Genomic DNA, 22831 nt, shown 5'->3' on the forward strand with positions numbered 1-22831 from the left:
TAAATACCCCATGATGTCCCCTGAATCTGTACTCTTTTTCTCTCCATCTGTCTGCACCGTGTAATCTGTGGTCTCTGCTGCTACAATTGACTCTCTATGTGTACTCTGTGGTCACGACCATTGGATTTCAAAATGTACCACTCACTGCTGTCTGCTCGGTTGAGGAAGGGAACTCAGTTCTTTCTCAAAAATTTCTGTTCCTAATGTAAGTTTTCAAGTGTTTTCAATCTATTTATGTATTGTGTCTCCTGTTTCTATCTATATTACAGACTTCAAAGTTATATATATATATATATATAATATATTTGGTTGATTGGATAGATTAAAAACAAATATTTGGTTGATTGACAATCAACCAAATATATTATTATATATAATATATAATATATTATATTATATATAATATATATATATATATATATATATATTATATATATATATATATATATATAAAAAACAGGATACACATGACACGGATAGATTAAAAACACTTGAAAACTTACATTCAAACAAGAATTTTTGTGAGCTGGGCCCCTTTGTCAATCAACCAGGAAGTGGAGTGGTCACTTCAGACCTTTTTCTCTCCATCCATCTGTACCATGTTATCTGTGGTCTCTGCTGCTACAATTGAGTGTGGTCAACCATTGGATTCAAAACTGCAGTCTGCTCGGTTGAGGAAGGAGACTCAGTCTCCGAAAATCTCCCCCCCATTTCTAATGTAAGTTTTTAAGTGTTATAACATAACAGAAGACACTTTAAAGTTTGTAATACAAATTAAAACAGGAGACACAATAAAAATAGATTGAAATCACTCAAGAACTTACATTAGAAATGGGGGGAAATTTTCGGAGACTGAGTCTCCTTCCTCAACCGAGCAGACTGCAGTTTTGAATCCAATAGTCAACCACACTCAATTGTAGCAGCAGAGACCACAGATTTCACGGTACAGATGGATGGAGAGAAAAAGGTCTGAAGTGACCACTCCACTTCCTGGTTGATTGACAAAGGGGGCCCAGCTCACAAAAATTCTTGTTTAAATGTAAGTTTTTAAGAGTTTTCAATCTATCCGTGTCGTGTGTATCCTGTTTATTGATACATTGATATATTTTATTGATATATATATAGCTTCTGTTATGTGCCATATGTGCCATATGTGCCATATGTGCCATATGAAGCTGTAGTGTGAGTAATTTTGAGAAAAAAGTTGAAATATGCAAAAAATCTAAGTAGAAAAACACAGATTTCTATGTTTGATGCTCAATAACTTTCTTTAATGACCAGTAAACAAATCATTTTTCGCAATAAAAATTGTAGAGAATTTAATTCTGAAAAGAATGATGCAAGCTGTGTAAAATGAATTTAAATAAAAGTTGAATAAAATGTATTCTTATGTAGTACATTACACCCCAAAAATTTGTTGTTTTATGAGGAGAGAACTAATAACTCATAGGTTGTAACTGATTGCAAATGAAACATGGATTTTAATAACAGCTGTTCCAAAACAGCTGATTTATTTTGTTTTAAATAAGAAAATATTCAAAAGAAATTATCAGCTGAAAATTATTTTCAGAAATATTTTAGCTCACTGTTGAACAAAAAAAAAACAAACTGTAAGTTAGGCCAACTGTAGCTGCGCTGTGTTTTTTGTTTAATCTATTAACCAGTTATTTGTAACCATTTCACTTTGCTTTTGTGTTAAGTGTTAACTTTTTAAAAAATTAGGCAGGTAATTTTAGACATTATTCATACTCTGAATTAGCTGACATGCATTTAATGTATGGAATGGGACACTACTGTAATAGTACTGAAGCAAGACGTTTGTATCAAGAGAACTTTCCTAACCGAGTATGTCCAAGTTCAATGTTTTTTGCCACTATTCATCAACGTCTGTCTGAAACAGATTCTTTGATATCCAAAGAGCACATTTATGCAGGCAGACCCCGATCTACTATGACTGTTGGGTTAGAAGAACAAGTTCTTAATGACATTTATGAACATCCAGAGAAGAGCACAAGAGAATTGTCAGTGCAGTTTAATGCCAATTAATCTATTATTTGGAGGATACTAAAAGAGCAACAATTACATCCATACCACCTCCAGAAAGTTCATACTCTATTGCCACAAGACTGTATTCCCCATGCTGGTATTTGCCGATGGTTTTTAGTAAAACTTGTTTACCCAAACTTTTTAACAACCGTTTTATTTACCGACGAGGCACACTTGACAAGAACAGCAATCGTTAACGTCCACAACTAACATATTTGGGCAGCTGAGAATCCTCATGCCATCAATCCTAATGCTTCCACAACATCAGTTTTCAGTAAACATTTGGGCAGGAATCATAGGATATCATCTACTTCTGTTCGAGCTTCCTCCCAGGCTTAATGGCATAATCTACTAGTCTTTTGGTATAAGTTTAATGTCATTCAGATATGCTACTTTCATATAAAAAAAAAACTTCTCATAAAAAACCGAATATTCTATTTGCAATCAGCTACAACTTATGAGTTATTAGTTCTCTCCTCATATAACAGCAAATTTTTGTGGTGTAATGTACTACATAAGAATACATTATATTCAACTTTTATTTGAATTTAGTTTACACAGCTTACATAATTCTTTTCAGAATTAAATTCTCTACAATTTTTATTGCGAAAATTTATTTGTTTACTGATCATTAAAGAAAGTTATTGGGCATCAAATGTAGAAGTCTGTGTTCTTCTACTTAGATTTTTTGCATATTTCAACTTTTTTCTCAAAAACTACTCACACTACAGCTTCCAGACTAGTTTTATTCAATTTTTCAGATATTTTTCCATATGAATCCAGCATAAGTTTTTCAAAAACTAGTCCCCAAACAATTCAGCATCGGTGTATTTCACCAGAGAAACTGAATTCCGGGTGAAATCTTTCACTCTGTATAGCTCGCTAATGGAGCGTTTATGGATATATGTTTGTATGAACTTTTTTCTTATTTTTACCTCTACTACACGTATTAAAATATTTTACCATAATTATGAATCACCCTATATATATATATATAATATATATATATATATATATATATTATATATATATATATATATATATATATATATATAAACAGGATACACACGACACGGATGGATTAAAAACACTTAAAAACTTACATTTAAACAAGAATTTTTGGGGGCTGGGCCCCCTTTGTCAATCAACCAGGAAGTGAAGGGGTGCAGATTTGAACATTCTAACGGTCGTGACCACAGAGACGCGGTAGAGATCACTGTGGTCACGACCGTTAGAATATTGAAATCTGCACCACTTCACTTCCTGGTTGATTGACAAAGGGGGCCCAGCCCCCGAAAATTCTTGTTTGAATGTAGGTTTCCAAGTGTTTTTAATCTATCCGTGTCATGTGTATCCTGTTTATATTTATATTACAAAACTTTAAAGTGTTTTCTGTTAAGTGATATATATACTTGTCTTTGCCACACCCTTGAGAAGTAAACTGCTTGTACATCATGTTCACTTCTCAAGGGTGTGGCAAAGACAAATGTGTTGAAAATGTGTTAACACACGTTCGTTATGCATGTTGTGTCATCAGCAAAAGGCTTGGAATAAAAAATATTTTTCATCGGTCATTTTTTCTTTACTGCTCTATTCAAGGTTTAATTATATTCTTGTATCATTATAATTTGTAATTTTCCAGTGGTTTATTTGGGTAGCCGTCTAGTTGTCACCCCGACTACTTGGCACCTGGTCATTTTGGAATCGAATCATTCTGGAACCTGGTCATTCTGGAAAACGACAACTTGACACCTCGCACCCTAACGACAGGGTGTCCCCCCGACTAGTTGTCACCTCCTCAGAAAGGATACAACTAGACGGGTATGGCTCACGTCTACTTGTCCCCTAAAAACCGGTTTTAAAAGGGGACAAGTAGTCGGGGTGTCAAGTAGTCGGGGTGGCACCTCGTCGCGCACCCGTTATTTTATATCAGAAGCTACTGTCGAACAGCTGTTTCTTCGTTCGGTGTCTTTTGCGTGAATGTCTTTTTCGTTCACACAAGTTCGACACTCTTGTCCTGTCGATAGTGGCCGACCTAACGGGTCTCAGATCAAATTACATATTGGAATAAAAAAAATAATATATTGAAATATCCAATTGGAATGAAATAATTCAATCAAAATATTGAAATGAATCGTAATTCAAGATGCTGATATTCATGGCTTACCGGTACTTACTTATTAGGCCTAATACTTACTTCTCACTGAACTAGACATGTACCGTATATTGAAAGTTCTCCCAATTGGAATTTGTGGAACTATAGTAAGGTCAAAATTATAATGGCAGGGTTTGATTTGCAATGTTATTGCTATCCTTGTCTATCATTCAACAAAGCGAATAGCGCTATCACTTTCGCGCTTTGCTCTGTTGCCAGATCGTCTTTTAACAATGTAGAATTGATACAAATTATTAACAAAATATTTAATTTTCATTATGAAAATTCATTATTAAATTATTGAAAAATATAATTTCTTGCTTAATGAAATATAATTGATTATTTTAAACGAGAATGAACATTTAATATGACATCAGTAAACCTGTATCAGCTACCGTCTATAGAAGGCATTGACATGACAGAGGATCGGAAACGTTGTTAGTTCTCCTCTCCACTGCCATCCTATAACGTAAACCTCACTCTAGGTATATAGTGTATGGGTATCTTCAGAAGAAGAATAATAATATTTTAAACAAAATGTTTTACTAAATATGTTTCAACTTTAATACTAGCCTTAAAGAAAGGAGACGGATCTTATCCTTTCCATCCCAAATCGATACAAATTACTTCTTGCCGCAGGATCAATTTGTGTAGCATATTCTCACATGAATTATTTTATTTATTATTTTATTCCATGCTTATTGAAGCATGGAGACGAGGAGAAACTCTCAAGGAATCTGTATTAGTGTGAGTTAGGAAGTTTTTATTGGAAACACTATTTCATTTACATTTATTGATACTATTTAAGTACGAATAAAGTTTTGTTGTGGCTGAGTAGAATAATAAGACTATAGGAAAAAGTTGGTGGTGGACTAGTTTTGTATTTTGTTAATAAACAACGAGTTATTGTGTGATTGATTGATATTATTGGCACTACTCACATCAGCGCGTCTCAAATCGCAAAGCGACTCGACCATACATCAGCGATGTGTGTGGTTTGTCAAAATTTTTAATTCAAAATTAAAAAATTAATAATATTAGTATATTGTCATTTTAAAACTAAAAAACCAACCTCAAGCCTTCCTTTAAGCTAACTTCAACCATCAACTAACTCCTCCTTAACACTAGTAAAAGTAGGTACGGTACATTTATATGGCTTTTGTTGGTGGGGAGTCCCTTGCGGGAAGGTCCGACCTTGCCTGAATATATATAATTTAGGCCATCAATGGGCCTTACGACTGTCATACTTCAACCGGGACCGACATTTTCACTTGCCCATCCGATAACACGGGTCCTTAAAACTAATAATAACCCCAACATCAAATGAAAAGATAATCCCTGATTGGATTTTTTGCACTCCAAATCTATTCATTGGATACGGTACTCTCGACTGAGCTTCCTGGCGACTCGACATGCTGGTCGCAAGAAGAGTGAGACGACTATACAGTATCATTTTTATATTCAATAAAATGAGGTTAGGATTTAAAGTGAAATATCGTGAATATAAACTAGAACAAGTTCAAATTTGTTGTACAAGTAGTAAAATTTCTGATAAAATACCATTACAATAGAGTTTGATCAAAATAAGTCTTTAACTACACAATTTCAAATAAGTCAAGTTGAAAGGTCGAAAAGACAGAAGCTATCTGCGACTGGAATCGTACGATTGACTGGAGTCGCGCTAGAGTGAGTAATAGTGCCGTAGAGGGAAATGGGTAGCGTAAGCTATATTTATGCTATCTTCTCTCTATAAGATAGAGCCTTACACTGTTCCTTGGCTGGAAGAATATCACAGATTTCCCAAATAATTTCACTATTTAGTTGGCTAATTATTTAATTAAAATTTTTTTTTCCATTAAAACTCTCTAAATGATTATGGTATATAATGGATAATTAAAAAAAACAAAACTATTGATATTGATGAGTTCTATGAAAATTTCTATTCAGTATTTTTTTTGTACAGTTTCATTGCTGTGGAGTGACTGGTTATGAAGATTGGTTTGATATCAAAGCTTGGCCGGAGAAGAAAATTGTGCCAGATTCCTGCTGCATCCCTCAGTACCAAAATCTAACGTGTGAGTTTGTATGCCTAAAATTATCATTTCATACAGAATCAACATGGAAATTTTTATTTATCAATGACTCTATGGTGAGGTCCACGTTTTATTAGCAATGGAGAAAGATAGAAAAGTGTCGCCGATTCTCTGCCTTGCCACTGCCTTCTTTAGAAGATAGCTGATCAACCGGTACTGATGTAATATCAATACTATTCATCCTTGTTAAAAAAAATCAATTAGGCCTATATTTTATTCATCAAGAAAATATATTTTCAATGATTTAATAATAATTCAATTTTCATAATTGAGATTGAATATTTCGGTGCTAATAAAGGATAGCGCTACCTGCTTTGTCGAATGATAGACAAAAAAAAAATAGCAACACCAATGTTAATCAAAAAATGCTATTATAACTTGGACCTCACTACAGGACAGGGGGGGGGGGTTCTCGAGGACACCGTCATTGAGCCTGATACATATATGATACCAAATTATGTATATCCTTTTTTCAGTTATTCAATGTTTATTACTTGACTTGAACATTGACAAAGGTTTATTATTGGAAAATTATTGATCTTGAAACTCTCTCAATTCAGCTATCATTGTTTGTTATTGTTTAATTTTTTATTATTGCTCAAAATCCTCGGCATTAGGCCTGGATGTCTATAGCCTATTATGTTCAAAAGTTGCTGATGAATTTGTTCAAAAGTATATCAAACTCCATTAAAAAATCAAAGATAATTATGGACTGAAAAGACAAAAAATAAAATTGTTTCAAGTAGGCCTACAGTATTTCAAGTGTAATACACAGATAGAAGCTAGACGCTGAAGTAAGCGTTCACTAATAAAGCTCTGCTCATGCAGGAAGAGGACAAAAACTGTTATCATGTACGATCTAATAGCATTTAACCGAGAATAACGAATACTTTTTTAAATGCCGTACTGTAAGAGAAGAGTGAAGAAGGAGAATCGAATTTCTATATTATATCAATGCTATAAATCACATTTATCATTTTTCGAGAATGAGGCTTTGTAGTTATGCAGGAGAAAGATGTAGGAATACACTTCTGAAATTTGTGTTAGAAATTTATCATCAATGGGTAGAACATTTCAACTAGGATATTGTGAATTTCATTCTGGATTATCTATCTGTTCTAATTCAACAACAGTTATTGGTTGAGTTGTGCAAACTTTTGATTTGAGTTTGCTCCACATGAAGAAAATAGCAGGCGGACAAATCTGGCAGTCTGTGGCACTATAGGAACCGAATTGTGAGATGTCACGGTTACAAAAAATACTCACTCTCACAGCTTCCATTGACTCCCATGAAGAGTGGCTGTCGCACACAATTCGATTAATAATAGTGATTGAATTGAAACAGATAATTTGGATTGGAATCTACATTACCCCAGTTGAGATATTGCATTGATCAATGAAATATCTTCAACAAGAGTTCTTGTATCTTTGATTAAAAGAACGGCCTGTCTGTCCGATGTCTAATTTATCACATTCAGAGCATTTCAACTTGTATACTCCTGGGAGTTTTCTGATGTCCTGAATATTTTCTCTCTTACTGATTTGCGTGCATGTTTTATTTTTTGTTCTAAATGTCACTTAAAACCCAGATTTCACTTTTCATACCCAGATTTTCGAAACATACTTCCTATTCTGTTGGATCTATTGTTTATGTACGTCATTGTTGAGAACTTTTCATTTTTGTCCTTTTCTTGTTTTTTATTTTTGATTTTTTGAAGTAGTTTGTCGATTGGGTTCTGTTGGTCGAATCATTATTTCACCCAGGAGTATGAAAGCTGAAATGCTCTGAATGTGCTGATAAATTCTACATCAGACAGACAGGCCGTTCTTTCAATCAAAGATACAAGGAATATTCAGGGACTAAAATGTGCATTCGCAGACCACCTATAATACAAGAAAATCACAAACACAAACATAAATACCGATATACAAGTCATACACATAAAAAACAAAGGACCAGAACTAGACACAATGAAACAAGTTGAAATATACACTCAATTTAAAAGCAATAGACAATGTATATAAAACGAACAAACCAACTTCAAATTCCACATCCTCTTTGATTACCTTCTCAGCCATAGCAAACTCAATAGACACCAATAACAGCACACTAATTTCCATCCTATCCTTTTACTTGTCTATGAGTAGAACCAGAAAGATGGCGGACCTGCCGAAGAATCTCGTTGTCACAGTGAGTGATAAATTCATAATTTATTGGAAAAAATCTGACTGCTGGTCGTTCTTTTTAATATCAAAAAGTGGTTTATTATTAAATTTGTTGATTTCTGCCATCAATATAAAAATTCTTTGAAAGCTCCACACATATAGGTCTAACGGACAATGTGTAATTAATTGGCTTACTCAACTTAGTTTCCGTTTTATTGAATTGTTTCTAAGAAGGTTATTACTTGATCATGTATTTTTCAGATTGTGGCCAAGCAAATAATGCCGACTTTTGGTACAGCAAGGGGTGTGCTGAACAGGTGCAGATGTGGTTTGTTCAGCGTTTACACATAGTGGGCATAGTTGGCCTTGTCGTCTGCTTCATTCAGGTAAAAATAACAATAATTATTCATTCAGAATCTTCATTTATTTTATATACTTTAATATATTTTATTCATATCTGATTATCATTGATTATCAACCCATCACATTACCAACAATAAACAGTATAATGAGGCACATGATGTAACCATTGTAATATTACATTTTTTCTCGATTAAAATCGAATCTTCAATTCGAGATCTATAAAACTTGATAGTAAATATCAGAGTAATCAATAAGCGGACAACTTTTTAACTGAGAATTTATCGTAAATAATTGTGTTGCATTCCATGGTATCACCGAAACAGAGAAACAGAATTAATAGATTATTATAAATATAGAGGATATATAAATTTAAAATAACAGTTTTGAAATAAAGTTTCATTGAGAACAAATGTAAAATGTAAATTCTAAACTTGTAATTTATAGTTTTTTGGAATTTAATATCGGTGATGTGTTCATGAAGTCATCACTGATTTTGAGGTGTGGTTTTTGCTCTGACTTGTTTGGTCTTCTCTAAAAATGATGGCTGGCTATGTGTTCTAATTTTGTGCTCTCTGAATATTTTTCTGTTTAATTGGAATTTTAATGTTTTAAATTGAGTTTTGAACAGTTGTATGGTGTTCTAAGTTTGTGTATTTTGATTTGTGTGTCTACAAGCCTATAGCCATTGTTTTCAACTATATAAACTGGATAAGTATTTTAGCTTGTAATGATGCTAGGATGTTTAAGTGTGTAAGGTATTGTTTTGTGGATTTGTGTTGTATATTGCCAAAATTCTTCTGAAGATTATAAGTTGGTTTGCTCTGAAAACTGGATTTCTCATTCATAGGCGATAGATCCATTCATAGTCTATCAAGAATCTACCACTTTGGAGCCGATAACTTCCTGTAGGTTAATAGGTGTGAAATGCTATCCAACCTATTTAGGAGAAATTGGTAGCATGGCAAATGGTACCCCTGGTGGGACCGAATTACAAAATAAATATGTCCCAAATGGTACGCCCTGGTGTGGGACTCAAACTACAAAATATATCCCTGGTTATAAAAAATTATTGGTAGGATAGATATCTTGATGAATTATGAATGGGAGATGCTGCTGAGTGGGAAATCGGTTCGAAAAAGTTCAGGTTCTAATGAGTAAATATTTTTTACGCAGTAGCAAGATGGAGAATAATAAAAATAATGAAGTTTTATCCAGTGAAAACATTCAAAACTTAGATGAAGAATCTTAAGATTTAGACCTAACCTTAAACAATGACTCAAACGATAGTGTAGCTGTAAGTGAAAATGTTTCAAATGTAACAATTCATGAGGAAGTAGTAGAAATATCAAATGAAACAAGTATGGTAGGAGCTAAAAATGATATAAATCTCATAGCATTCCTAACACAAAGGTTTGATGAGCAAAATGCTAAGATTGATGAGCAAAATGCTAAGATTGATAATTTGAAACAAGATCAAAATGCTAGGTTTGATGATATGAAGCAAGAATTTGCTAGCATAAGACTAGATCAGGTTAGTACAAAGCAGGAAATAAAAGAGATAAATGATACATTAAGTAAAAATCACAAAGAAATAGGTCATGTACAGCAGAAAACTAATGATCTTGAAATATCAATGTTAGATGTAGAAAAATCAATGCAAAACAAAATCATTCAAGTTTCTGATAGGGTCAATGAGGTTAATGAAAGAGTAAATAAAAATAAGATCATAGTTGAGCAACAAAATATGACACAAAATGCTATCAATGTAGAAAATAATGAAAGTATTAAGCATGTTGAAAAAGAGGTTGTAGAATTAAACGAAAAAGTAGACAAGGAAATCAAGGTATTATCCTCTTTGAAAATAGATTGTCAAGAAAATACAGCTGCTATAACTGAGGTTAGGAAAAACATAAATAAAATTAACATGTCAACACCAATGTGTAATCTTACTGGTAACAATAGTAATTTCGATAGGTTTGAATTCCAAATGCAAATTGACAAAAAGAATCCAATGCATTTCTTAGTAAACTTGACCGAGTATCTTGAGAGAAATTAAATCACAAACTGGATCAAAATTAAAGGTATTTTGGAAAACAATTTTAATTCAAATTTTGCTCATCGTGATTGGTGGATTTTCATCCATTTTGATGTAAATAACTTTGAAGAATTTAAAGAGAAAATTCATTGCTAGAATGTGGTCAGACAACATTCAGTCATATTATATTACTAGCCGTCAGGCTCGCTTCGCTTGCCATATCTGTTTAGCCAGACGTTTAGTCTGAACCCCCGACTGGATTGTCCTAACATATGATAAAAATGCTCAAATGAAAAATGCAGGCGAGCGAAGCGAGCCTGCTGATCTCATTCTTGGACAATCCAGTCGGGGGTCCAGGGGGGCGGAGCCCCCTGGCTAGACATATATGGCAAGCGAAGCGAGCCTGACGGCTAGTCTGCTAGAAATGATTTGAGATTTGGAAAATATAAGCCAAACTTATCTAAGAGTACTGAGTATTATATTTCTCGTTTTAACATTGCTAAGAAATTCAAGGTTGATGATCTAGTTGTAATTCGAAATTACATTTTGTCGAGCAAGCTGAAGAAGTTTTCTGCCAAGCTGTGTCCTAAATATCGTGAACCTTACATAGTAAGAGATTATCTCAATAAAGGGTGTTTCAAACTTGAAGAGATAAGTACAGGTAAAATTATGATAGTCAATCAATATATGATGGAGAAATACCATCAGAAAGCACACAATGATTAGGAATCCTGTGTTATGCCGGGATTCAGAATAGCATAATCACTATGCAGTGTATGGTAAGAGTCCATAATTGTTTCTTTTTTCTTTCCTGTAGCCTATTTTTCTTGGCCCTTAATCTTTTCAAATTTCGGTTCTTTCCTGTTTCTGTGTAATGTTCAGTAAAATTCTTCTATGATGCATATCTTAACCAATCTTGTCCATAGTCATTTAAATTTGTATTTTTCTGAAATAATTTTGGAAGTTAAAATAGTAGCTTATTTTCCTAATCTTTAAATTGTTGATAAAACTTAACTTTTTTAAAATCTATCTATTGTAGTGTAAATAATTGTTTGCTTGCGGTATATTTTTTCATCATGTATTACATATTTTAATTATGTCTATTTTTTGTCAGGTATTATATTAGGTAACTAGGTTTTTCAGAGCAAATTATGTCCCATATTCTCATTTTCAGTATATTTCTATTAAAAAAATATATACTAGAAAGTTTAGAACTGACATGTAGGATAGGCTCTAATTAATCTTTCTCTTCCTTGTATTATTTAGGAAATTTATTTACTCAATTTTTCTTTTTCTCTTATTTGTATTTTTTAGGGAACTTATTTACCCATTATTCATCTTGATCGTCTTTGTATTGTAATCTTGAAATGTTTGTACTTATTATACAGTCTTCAAATTCTGAAATTATTTAAAAAATAAATGGTACAATTTAGAACATACTGAAATTTAATCTTATGTATAAATACTTTTGTTATAATAATAAAACTTCAAAATTTTAAAGTATTAATGAATTGTGTCACCATATATATGAGATGTTCAATATAAATTAAAGTTAACTTGAATAATGTTTTCATTAAATAAAAACGTCTTGTCATATTATTAATTGAAATGAGTTAAAGATTAAAATTTCTCTAAAGTTTTTGTAATTGATGTCTTTTTCTAAATTTTAAAAACTGTTCTATAAATTTTGATATGATTGATTATCGTTTGAAATGGATGCTGGAGTGTATGTAGAATTTTTAGTGGGGTTTGTTAATTAGAATTTTGCTGGTATGTGATTGTTTTTTGAGATGGAAACCCATTATTGCCTAAAGAAGGAATAACAGAGGTTATGACTTAGAGAGGCAGTAATGAGATAATATTTTTTGTGTTGATTACTTATGTTGATTGCCATAGATGCAGATGATTACTTATAAATATTGATTGCCTTTGAAGCAAAATATTATTGATGTTTTGAATGATTTCTTGTTTAAAGATTGATAGTAAAGTTTTGTCATGAAATGTAGTTTGTGTTTAGAACATTGAAAAGTCGAAATAAACTATAGTATCCAACAAACGATGATTAATAATATTTAATAATTTGCTTTTTATACAATATTTGAACAAAAAATTAAAATGAAAATTTATAAATGTGTCCACATAAATAATTTTGAATTCCTGAATGATAAATCATAAATGTGAAATGAATTTGCTATAAATGCTATAAATGAAATGTTATACTAAATGATAATGAAATGCAGATATATTGTATTATGAAATGATTGTGAATAGAAGACAAATTGTCTGAAATTATTGAAATATGTATTGAAATTATTTTTGTTGTGATGATCTGATTTTTTTTTAAATTTTGATAATGATACAGGGTGTAATGAAATTTATGTAACATGTATTTGTTTATGTTCTAAATTTTGAAGAATGGATTAAATTTTGTTATTTGAACAGTGAATAAATGGAAATGAAATTATTTTTTTTATTAAAATTTTGTGATTGATGTCTCCATTGAGTTTGAGGAAATTTCACAAAATATGTATTGCTGACTGTATAATAAGATGTTAACAAATTTCATTTTTATATTGATTATATACTTAGAAATAATTTTCATGTGTATTAGATTGTATTGGTAGTCTAATAAAAATTTTCTTTTTAGTTTATAAGCATTTTAAGATAACAGGTACAGCATGGACATTAACATCGAAATAATTATCACGTGAATCTCGAAATCAGCAACAAGTGAATGCTATGAAGAGTGTTAAGAACATTTGGGTGATTTTCGAACTAGTGTGACTCATTAATTGACTATCAGCGCCAATGTCGATGCCAATGTCAATGCCAATAACTACACCGATGTCTACGCCAATGCCTGCGCCAATGTCGATGCCAATGCCAGCGCCAATGTCAACGCCAATAACTACACCGATGTCCACGCCAATGCCTGCGCCAATGTAGATGCCAATGCCAACGCCAATATCTACACAAATAACTACGCCAATATCTACGCTGATGCTTATGCCAATGTCAACGCCAATAACTACACCGATGTCTACACAAATAACTACACCAATATCTACACTGATGTCTGCACCAATGTCGATGCCAATGCCAACGCCAATATCTACACCAATAACTATGCCAATGTCTACGCCGATGCCTGTGCCGATGCCAATGCCTGCGCCAATGTTGATGCCAATGCCTACGACAATGCCAACGCCTATTGCTGACCATGTAACTCAAACTTCAACACTACCACATTACCTGGAGGTAATTGCCATCCATGTTCACATTCACAACTTTGAATTCAGAATAACAGTCACAGTATCATGGAAGAATTGATTCAAAAAATCCTCTCCTAAATTATTCCTGTATGCAGAACTCTAAACCTTGAAAGCTGAAAATATCAAAAAACCAAACCTTACCTAAATTAATCCTCACCTAAGTTAATCCTGTATGCAGCGTCTATCTCTTTTCCAAAAAACAAATTACATTGTCATTTCAAGCCTGAAATGTACATTGTATAATTATATGATACAAAATTTATGTGACTCTGTATTGAGTTTGGTATGCAGCCGTCTACTACAAGCATGAGGCAATGCTAACTGAGATGTCACCTGTATTGAGTTTGGTATGCAGCCGTCTACTACAAGCATGAGGCAATGCTAACTGAGATGTTACCTGTATCAAGTTTGGTATGCAGCCGTCTACTACAAGCCTGAGGCAATGCTAACTGAGATGTCACCTGTATCGAGTTTGGTATGCATCAGTCGACTACAAGTATCAGACCAACACTATGAGTATTCGGATCAGCCCAACACTGATGTCATCACACTGGAGTCACACTTAACTGAAACTCATACTGAGTGCCTTAACAGACTGTTTTACAAAATTTGCATCGATAAAATCAACCGTGTCAATAGTGAAAGAAATGAACATTTTTTGATTTATTGAAATTTTATGTGAAAATTAAATGTAACAATTCATTAAAAAATTTTTTTTTTATTCAACATACTAATTTTTTTATGCAATAAAAAATTTGAATTTTTCTATCTATTAAATTTATATGCAATTTCAAAAACTATTCTTTATATATATTAAACTTTCCATTGAGATATTTTCTTCAAATTATGAAGCTAAATCAAAAGTAATTTTGATATTCTATACTTTGAAATATTGATCGGAAACGTATAACAAATGCTATTGATGAACTTTTATAATAATTTTCAATTATAGTTGACATGTAATGTTTTTATAGAAAAAATTGTTACTGTTCTCAAATTTAATTTCAACAACTTCCATTTTCTGGAAATGTAATTTTTTTTCTTTAAATTCTCAAACAGTAAATTTTTTTATGTCAAGAGGGGGGTATTTGTAATATTACATTTTTTCTTGATTAAAATCGAATCTTCAATTCAAGATCTATAAAACTTGATAGTAAATATCAGAGTAATCAATATGTGGACAACTTTTTAACTGAGAATTTATCGTAAATAATTGTGTTGCATTCCATGGTATCACCGAAACAGAGAAACAGTATTAATAGATTATTATAAATATAGAGGATATATAAATTTAAAATAACAGTTTCGAAATAAAGTTTTATTGAGAACAAATGTAAAATGTAAATTCTAAACTTGTAATTTATAATTTTTTGGAATTCAATATTGGTGACGTGTTCATGAAGTCATCACTGATTTTGAGGTGTGGTTTTTGCTCTGACTTGTTTGGTCTTCTCTAAAAATGATGGCTTGCTAAGTGTTCTAATTTTGTGCTCTCTGAATATTTTTCTGTTTAATTGGAATTTTAATGTTTTAAATTGAGTTTTGAACAGTTGTATGGTGTTCTAAGTTTGTGTATTTTGATTTGTGTGTCTACAAGCCTATAGCCATTGTTTTCAACTATATAAACTGGATAAGTATTTTAGCTTGTAATGATGCTAGGATGTTTAAGTGTGTAAGGTATTGTTTTGTGGATTTGTGTTGTATATTGCCAAAATTCTTCTGAAGATTATAAGTTGGTTTGCTCTGAAAACTGGATTTCTCATTCATAGGCGATAGATCCATTCATAGTCTATCAAGAATCTACCACTTTGGAGCCGATAACTTCCTGTAGGTTAATAGGTGTGAAATGCTATCCAACCTATTTAGGAGAAATTGGTAGCACGGCACCATCATCCCCAGCCTCTTCCAAGTTGAATCAATACGGTATAGAATTTGAATAAGATAAACAAGTTGAGGAAGTAGCGAGTCATCAATAAATTAAATTCAATTTGGAAATATTTAATAATTTAATAAACATAATTACAAAAGCAAATTATTATTATTGGAATCACAGATATAACATTTTTATAAATCATCCAAGTGTTCCAATTTTTAGATATGTAGGTACAAGTTTCGAACACTATACATAATTATTTTTAAAACATTCAACCACAGAAGAAGGAAACATTTGTGTTCTCCTCCGTGATTCAACAGTTTTAATTAATACCGTAACTTAGTTTACAAAACAAGAAAACAATACAGTAGTGCTGAATGCCAGTTCAAAATGTTTGCACTAAAAACCTAATTACAAATTGCAAGATAATGTAACATGCTTGAATTATTATGAAGACAACAACAAATGTACAAGAACGTTCAAAAATATATTTGTCTTGAGAACTTGGGGATAAGAATAACATGTAAAGAAAATTGGAGAAGACAGCTAGAAAACATGTTTGAATGAATAGTAATTAATAAATTTTACTCAAAAGCGAAAAGAATTGATAATAAATAATAATTTTAACAAAATAATTTGGTATTTTGAAAGCAATAATTATTTTTTACTGACCATATTTTCCAGTAGGCCTACTTTATTTTGAATTTGTTATTAAATGTATATTCCAAAAGCAATGTGTTATGAATTTCGAAATTATTCAAACATTAACAACACTGAAGCACATATTGATAGAATGAAAGCCATTTGAAAACTTAATACAGTATTTGTGAAATATATGAGATTTCGCCTCTCTTTGTTCACTTGTTGAGTTGAAATCTCCAATACAACTGTAGAAATCATTACATAAAAAATACAGAATGAATCGAAAAACTACAACATTTACTGAACTAACGACTTGTTGATAAATAATTCCAGGTGAAAGCTCATTTATTAGTACAGTATGAATTGGTTACAATAAGCTACAGGTAATTATAGATACATTGTACATTATAAATTATAAAACATTTTCATTTCATATCATGGAAATACGAACGGAAATCAGAATAGGAACTATAATTAAGAATAGGATGTAATCAACGTATCAAGTAAATTAAAAAAAAATAAAATACTTTAGTGCAACATTTATGGGGAATAGTTTTCTTCTGAATCAAACTAAGGCAAGTTGAGCCTCATTATATAATAATAATAATGAGTGAATAAGATTTTGTGTAAAATTGAATTTTACAAAATTTTGGTTCATATCATTATTTATTGTTATTCCAATAGCGTCAACTGATGAGGGAAAGGCTATATTATATAGATTGGAGAATTTATAAGATAGAATAATTGACTAGTTTTTTCCTACTTTTGCAGCTCTTTGGCTTGATTTCGTCGATGCTACTATTTTGCACAGTGCGACATAAGAGATCATCGCACACATATAAATCCTACGACCACACTTCCTGACTAAACGAGGAGCTCAGGCCAGTTTGGAATCTGCAATGTGGCGTCGATCTCAACTGAAATGTCCATTAGACAACTGGATTTAACACTGCAGGTCTTAATATTTTAGCAGTAGGCTATATTGTAAAGCTTCTTTCCAACTATATAGTACATTACCATCACTTTCCACCATCATTTTCACCGCCTAGCAGGTTCTACTTTTGCTGTTCGATCCACAACTGTTTTAGTAAACTTCTATGATTATTTTTTCTTTATGATAGGACATTTATTAAATCGGATGAACCATGAAATCTATAATAAATGTATGAGTTTAATGGTACATTAGATTTGATAAGTATCCAGAAATTAATTATGTAAATTAGAATTCAACAAAACATCCAATCATTTTGGTACAGTAAATTATCAACAAATGAAGGAAAGTATTTAAAAATCAGAAGTTTCATTGAGATACCGTACATTGTTGAGTAGTTGTGTGTACCTTCGTACTAGTATGGAAGGCGCTCAGTTTTTCTAAAAGATGATAATTTCTAAAGATGAGGTGAAATGATGAGAAAGGTTTGGTCTATCGTATGCTAAAATTTCAAGCTGTAGAAAAATCAAACTTATGTGTATTATGTCTTGTGATAGGTACTGTAGTTGACATTCCACTTCTCCATACTATAGAGTCTACAAATATCCCAGTAGGCTACTTCTACACGACACTATAATTTTTCAGTACGGTACCTACTTTACGTAATTTTATAATTGATAAAATGAATTTTAGATAGAACTTAATATTGGGATTTTAAAACCATTTTTAAGCATTCTGATTAGTGAATTAATTGATTTATTATAACGGTAGAGTACGGTACGGTTTCATACTTTATGCAGGAGAACATGTAGTTTACAGTAAATTAGGATATGGGAAAAAGATGTTGAGAAATGTCTAGTCAGAATATCAAGAAATTTTCCATAATGAGACCCAGTAAAATGTTCTAGAAGGAATATTCCAGGATTCACATATTCACGCCATGAATTTTTCATTAAAATTAAAAGTAAAAAATGTAACAAAACGTACACTCAACAATGTCTGCCAATGCTACGACATTACTGATTAAAGGTAGACGCACACAGATCGTCATCAGACGGACGGCACGCATCAGACGGATCGGATTATTATATTTGATGCATTGTTTTCAATTGGAGTGCGCATACCTATCCGCATCCTATGCGCACTCCAATTGAAAACAATGCATCAAATCTAATCATCCGATCCGTCCGATGCGTGCCGTCCGTCCGATGACGATATGTGTGCGCCTACCTACACAGTGAGAAGTCAATTTCAGTTTGGTTCTTACGACAAGAAAACACTATGAAATATTTCTTGCATTCGCTTTATATTTTAATTGTATTATTATAAGTCACAAGTTATACAAAATTGTTGCCTCCCACTCGACATGTAATGTTGTAGCATGTAATCTCAATATGGCCGTTCTAAGCTGAATAAAAGTGACCTGATTTATATGATTCCAAGTTAATAGTTTTTCAGTTGCCATTTGATTGTCAGCTCTCTCTATTCACATGAGCAAAAAAATCAATACTAACAGTTGATTTGAATAATTGTTATGTAATTAATTTTTCGGATATTTTAATGATTCATTCTAAGAAGTTATCAATTACATATAATCAATATTTGATATAGGCCTGGTCAGTCTAAGTAAAAGTAATTAAAATTTTGGAATGTAATAGAAATTCTTATTAATGTGATTGAGCTCTTAAAATCTCAAGCAACTCAACTGCATGGTAACTTCACAGTAGCCTATCCTATTCTATTATATCCTATTATATTCTATTCTGTTATATTCTATGAGTAATATCTAGTTTAAAATTACTTTTCAGTAGGTGATTAATTTTTAGTTCAATGCTACAATAGTATGAGAGATTCAGATGTTCAAAAATCATTGTAAATGTTTAAAAATGTTATCCATTCCTTTGTTACCTAAGTTACAATGAAATTTTCGGTCTATAAATATGACTTTCGGTCTTTTTAAATTCAACGTACTTTAACAAAATAAATGTCGTAGGCCTACACTATTTTTAATTAAAATAAATTTTTATTTTATATAGTTTTATGTACCTGAACTTTACTCAGTTTAAATGAGTATAGGCCTATACTCTGTCCAAAGAACGATGAGCGCTGGATGACTAAGCCGACCTTTGCTCCCCCACGCGCAGGCACACACGCCCGGCCTACCTGCGCCATTGATATACTGTACTATGTATACTACGTAGTATACAGGTTGACAGACCGTCCCTTTACTCAAACACACAAAAGGAGACTGCGCTTGTGTGTGTGTGAATAGTAGGAGGGTCGCCCTAATCCTTCAGAGCTCATGCCAATTTGGACAGAGTATAATTGGGAAATACAGTGAAACCTCGTTCATCTGGTAGGAACTTGCTTATTTGATAATCCGGTATATCCCCAATGGTTTGGAGAGAAAAAATAAAAAATATCTCAGAAAAAGTAGCCCACAGTGCAATTTACAACTTTCTGAACAGTGCTGCATTTTTGGAGACGTGAATTGTACTCGACACGGCAGTGTGTTGTGTTCTCCGCTGATTGCGACTGTATAGGCCTAGTGACTCACTCGCTTACTGAAAACATTATAAATGAAAGAAATTTACGAAATCAATTTTACAATGTATATAACATATAAAGGCCTCCCATCAAGGAAACGCAACTGCAATGCGCTCAGCATTTTTCTCTCAGAAATGAGGAAAATGGTTTATCCCGCATTAGCTTATCCGTAATGATCCTGGTCCTATAAAAACCGGTTAAACAAATGCCTTACTGTATTTAACTGTTCAATTTAATTTTTAAGTAATATTTAATTGTTTAAGTAATAACGATCAATATTAATGAGCTCAGAGTTGAAAAGATCAGTTCAATCAGTGTAGGTGTAAATTGTGTTGGAACGGTTTCATAGATCAGATTACACCATTGCTGCAAGACGCTAGCAGGGCTCACTCAATCCATCTGCTTTATTTTTTACTAGCAATAAGGAACCCGTGCTCCGCAAGGATCTATTTTAACATAAACTTGACGTAATGAAATATTAAAGAATTGAAAATAGGCCTATAATCATCCTTGGTTAATTAAGAATCTATTTATTAAAAATTTCAAGTTAATCAGTCCAGTAGTTCAGACATGATGATGTGTCAAACATAATTTCCATATCCCGTACGTGTGCAAGCCAGTTCTTTCCTTTATTATACATATCTATGTAGTATAGATAGTAAAGTGAATTGGCTAATGCTAGGGAATTGAAGGGTTAAATTTGCTTGACGAATTATGTTCTACTAATCAGGTATTGGATAAAAACGTGTTATTATTGAATTCAACCGAAAATTTAAACATACAGAATGTTTCTGAACTCCCTAACAATATACTAGGGCATTGTTCCTGGGTAATAAACATAATATTATCTAAATATAATTTTCAAACTGTCTGAAAGTCCTAATAAGCTACTTTCCCAGCCGCCAATTTTCAATAATAATTATTTTCAATAATTGCTATATTTTTCTAAATAATGGCTGAATATTTGGAAAATTTGCACAAACATTTATGACTACTGGAAAGCGAGCTATAAGAATATGACAATTTTACAAATTCAAAAAAATAGAACAAAACGTCTGCCTTTTAAAATTAAATTTAACTATAGAATTTGAATGAAGAACTTTTAGTTGATTGTTAGTGTCTTTTGGGGGTTTTCACATAACTCTATGCATTTTCTATGATAGAAAAAAATCTACAATAGTAAACGAATTCTGTAATACCAAAGTGCTGTATTATTGTTATTTATTATTGTAAATTTCCGTTTAGTTTAATTATAGTGATTATACATGATATATTTTTGTAAATATAGAAAAAAGGAATAAACAAGATTTTATCACAAATTATTGGTGGTATTGCATTACTTTATAAATAAATTTATGCAACTGTCAGCCTCGATTAATCAAAAAAAGTTTCAAACTATTGCTGCTGTTTATAAAATTCACGGTACACTATGAAGAGAGATATTGTGGAATTTCTCCATATTAAGGTGAAATAAAAACGTTATTGTCAGTTCCAAATAATTATAAAGTTTCAAAAAATAAATATTTGAGACAGCGGCTCAACAAATTATGCGGAACTGACAATACGGTATCGTTTTTATTTCACCTTAATATAAATTTTATGCTTCTGAGGGATAAAGTTAGCAGTCAAAAAAGCCTAAGGGTCGCATTTCCTAACGATTTCAGATCATCAAAAGTGCCTTTCCACAATTTCTTGAGAAAGAAGTGAGGTTGAACCGTTCAGTTTGTCGAATCTCATATGGCATCAAGTTTACTTTGCTGGCTGATGTACAGAGAGTATATCAGTTCCTCAATCAGCTACACCGGTGATGAGGAAAACTGCATCTACACAGCATATTATGACACTTTCACGGTTTTCAGGTCATTTTTGCCCCTCAATTATGCACTTACTATCCTATTTCAATTGAAAAAAAACTACTTTCTGTCACTTCAAAACTTTTGCCTGCTATCCTGGATCCCTCATTATGGATCCAGCTTCATTTTGAATCCAACTACATTTTTTCAAATAGGAACGTGGTCATGTGATACATGATTTCGATACAGAATTTCAAAAGAAAATTAATGGCGAAACCAACTCATTGATATCTCAAACCGTTTCTAATCATAGAAAGTTTCTATGATTTCAAAATTTAGAAATAGGCTACTAATAAATCAAGCATAAATGTAATAAATCAGTACCTACATTGAATAATAATTATCAAGTGTTAAGCTGCGTTTACACCAAAGTTAATAACAAAATGTTAATAACTTAATCCTTATAGATTCTATTTGATTGAACGGAACTTGACAAACTTATATGTTCATCGTGTGTATGATAAGTTATGTTTAATCTAATAGAATCTATCAGGATTAATTTATTAACATTTTGTTAATAACTTTGGTGTAAAACGCAGCTTTAGTGGAGCTAATATAATAGCTTCTACTCACAAATCTAATACATTGAACAAAAACATTTGTCATAGAAAATTGACAACATCATAGCAACGACTGCTATCACATGAGTAGCCTACCGGTACTATTAATTATGTGTGTGTGTTACAGACACAGACAATAGACAGGCAGACAGAAGTTAACGGAAGCGAGTTAATATAGAACTTATAAATAAAATGTTGTGTATTATTCAGCTGAAATAATGTGTCTGCACATAAAGGACAGTCTGTGTAATAATTCCCAAATATCGTAAGCTTTTTTAGATGAATGGAAAAATTA

At 32.0% G+C, this 22831-nt stretch overlaps 1 protein-coding gene across 2 annotated transcripts in view; it reads left to right on the forward strand.

The window, feature by feature from the left end:
* The window catches only part of LOC111053726 (tetraspanin-9), a 64740-nt gene extending 43296 nt beyond the window's left edge, over window positions 1-21444 (forward strand). For both annotated transcript variants that reach the window (XM_022340646.2, XM_022340647.2), the window contains exons 5-7: window positions 6165-6276; window positions 8722-8846; window positions 17417-21444. In XM_022340646.2, the coding sequence (XP_022196338.1) occupies window positions 6165-6276; window positions 8722-8846; window positions 17417-17509 (330 nt within the window). In that variant the 3' untranslated portion in view covers window positions 17510-21444. The remainder of the gene's footprint in view (window positions 1-6164; window positions 6277-8721; window positions 8847-17416) is intronic.
* Window positions 21445-22831: the final 1387 nt, after the last annotated feature.

Source organism: Nilaparvata lugens, chromosome 3 (genome assembly GCF_014356525.2).
Source record: "Nilaparvata lugens isolate BPH chromosome 3, ASM1435652v1, whole genome shotgun sequence".
In the NCBI taxonomy this organism is placed as follows: Eukaryota; Metazoa; Arthropoda; class Insecta; order Hemiptera; family Delphacidae; genus Nilaparvata; species Nilaparvata lugens.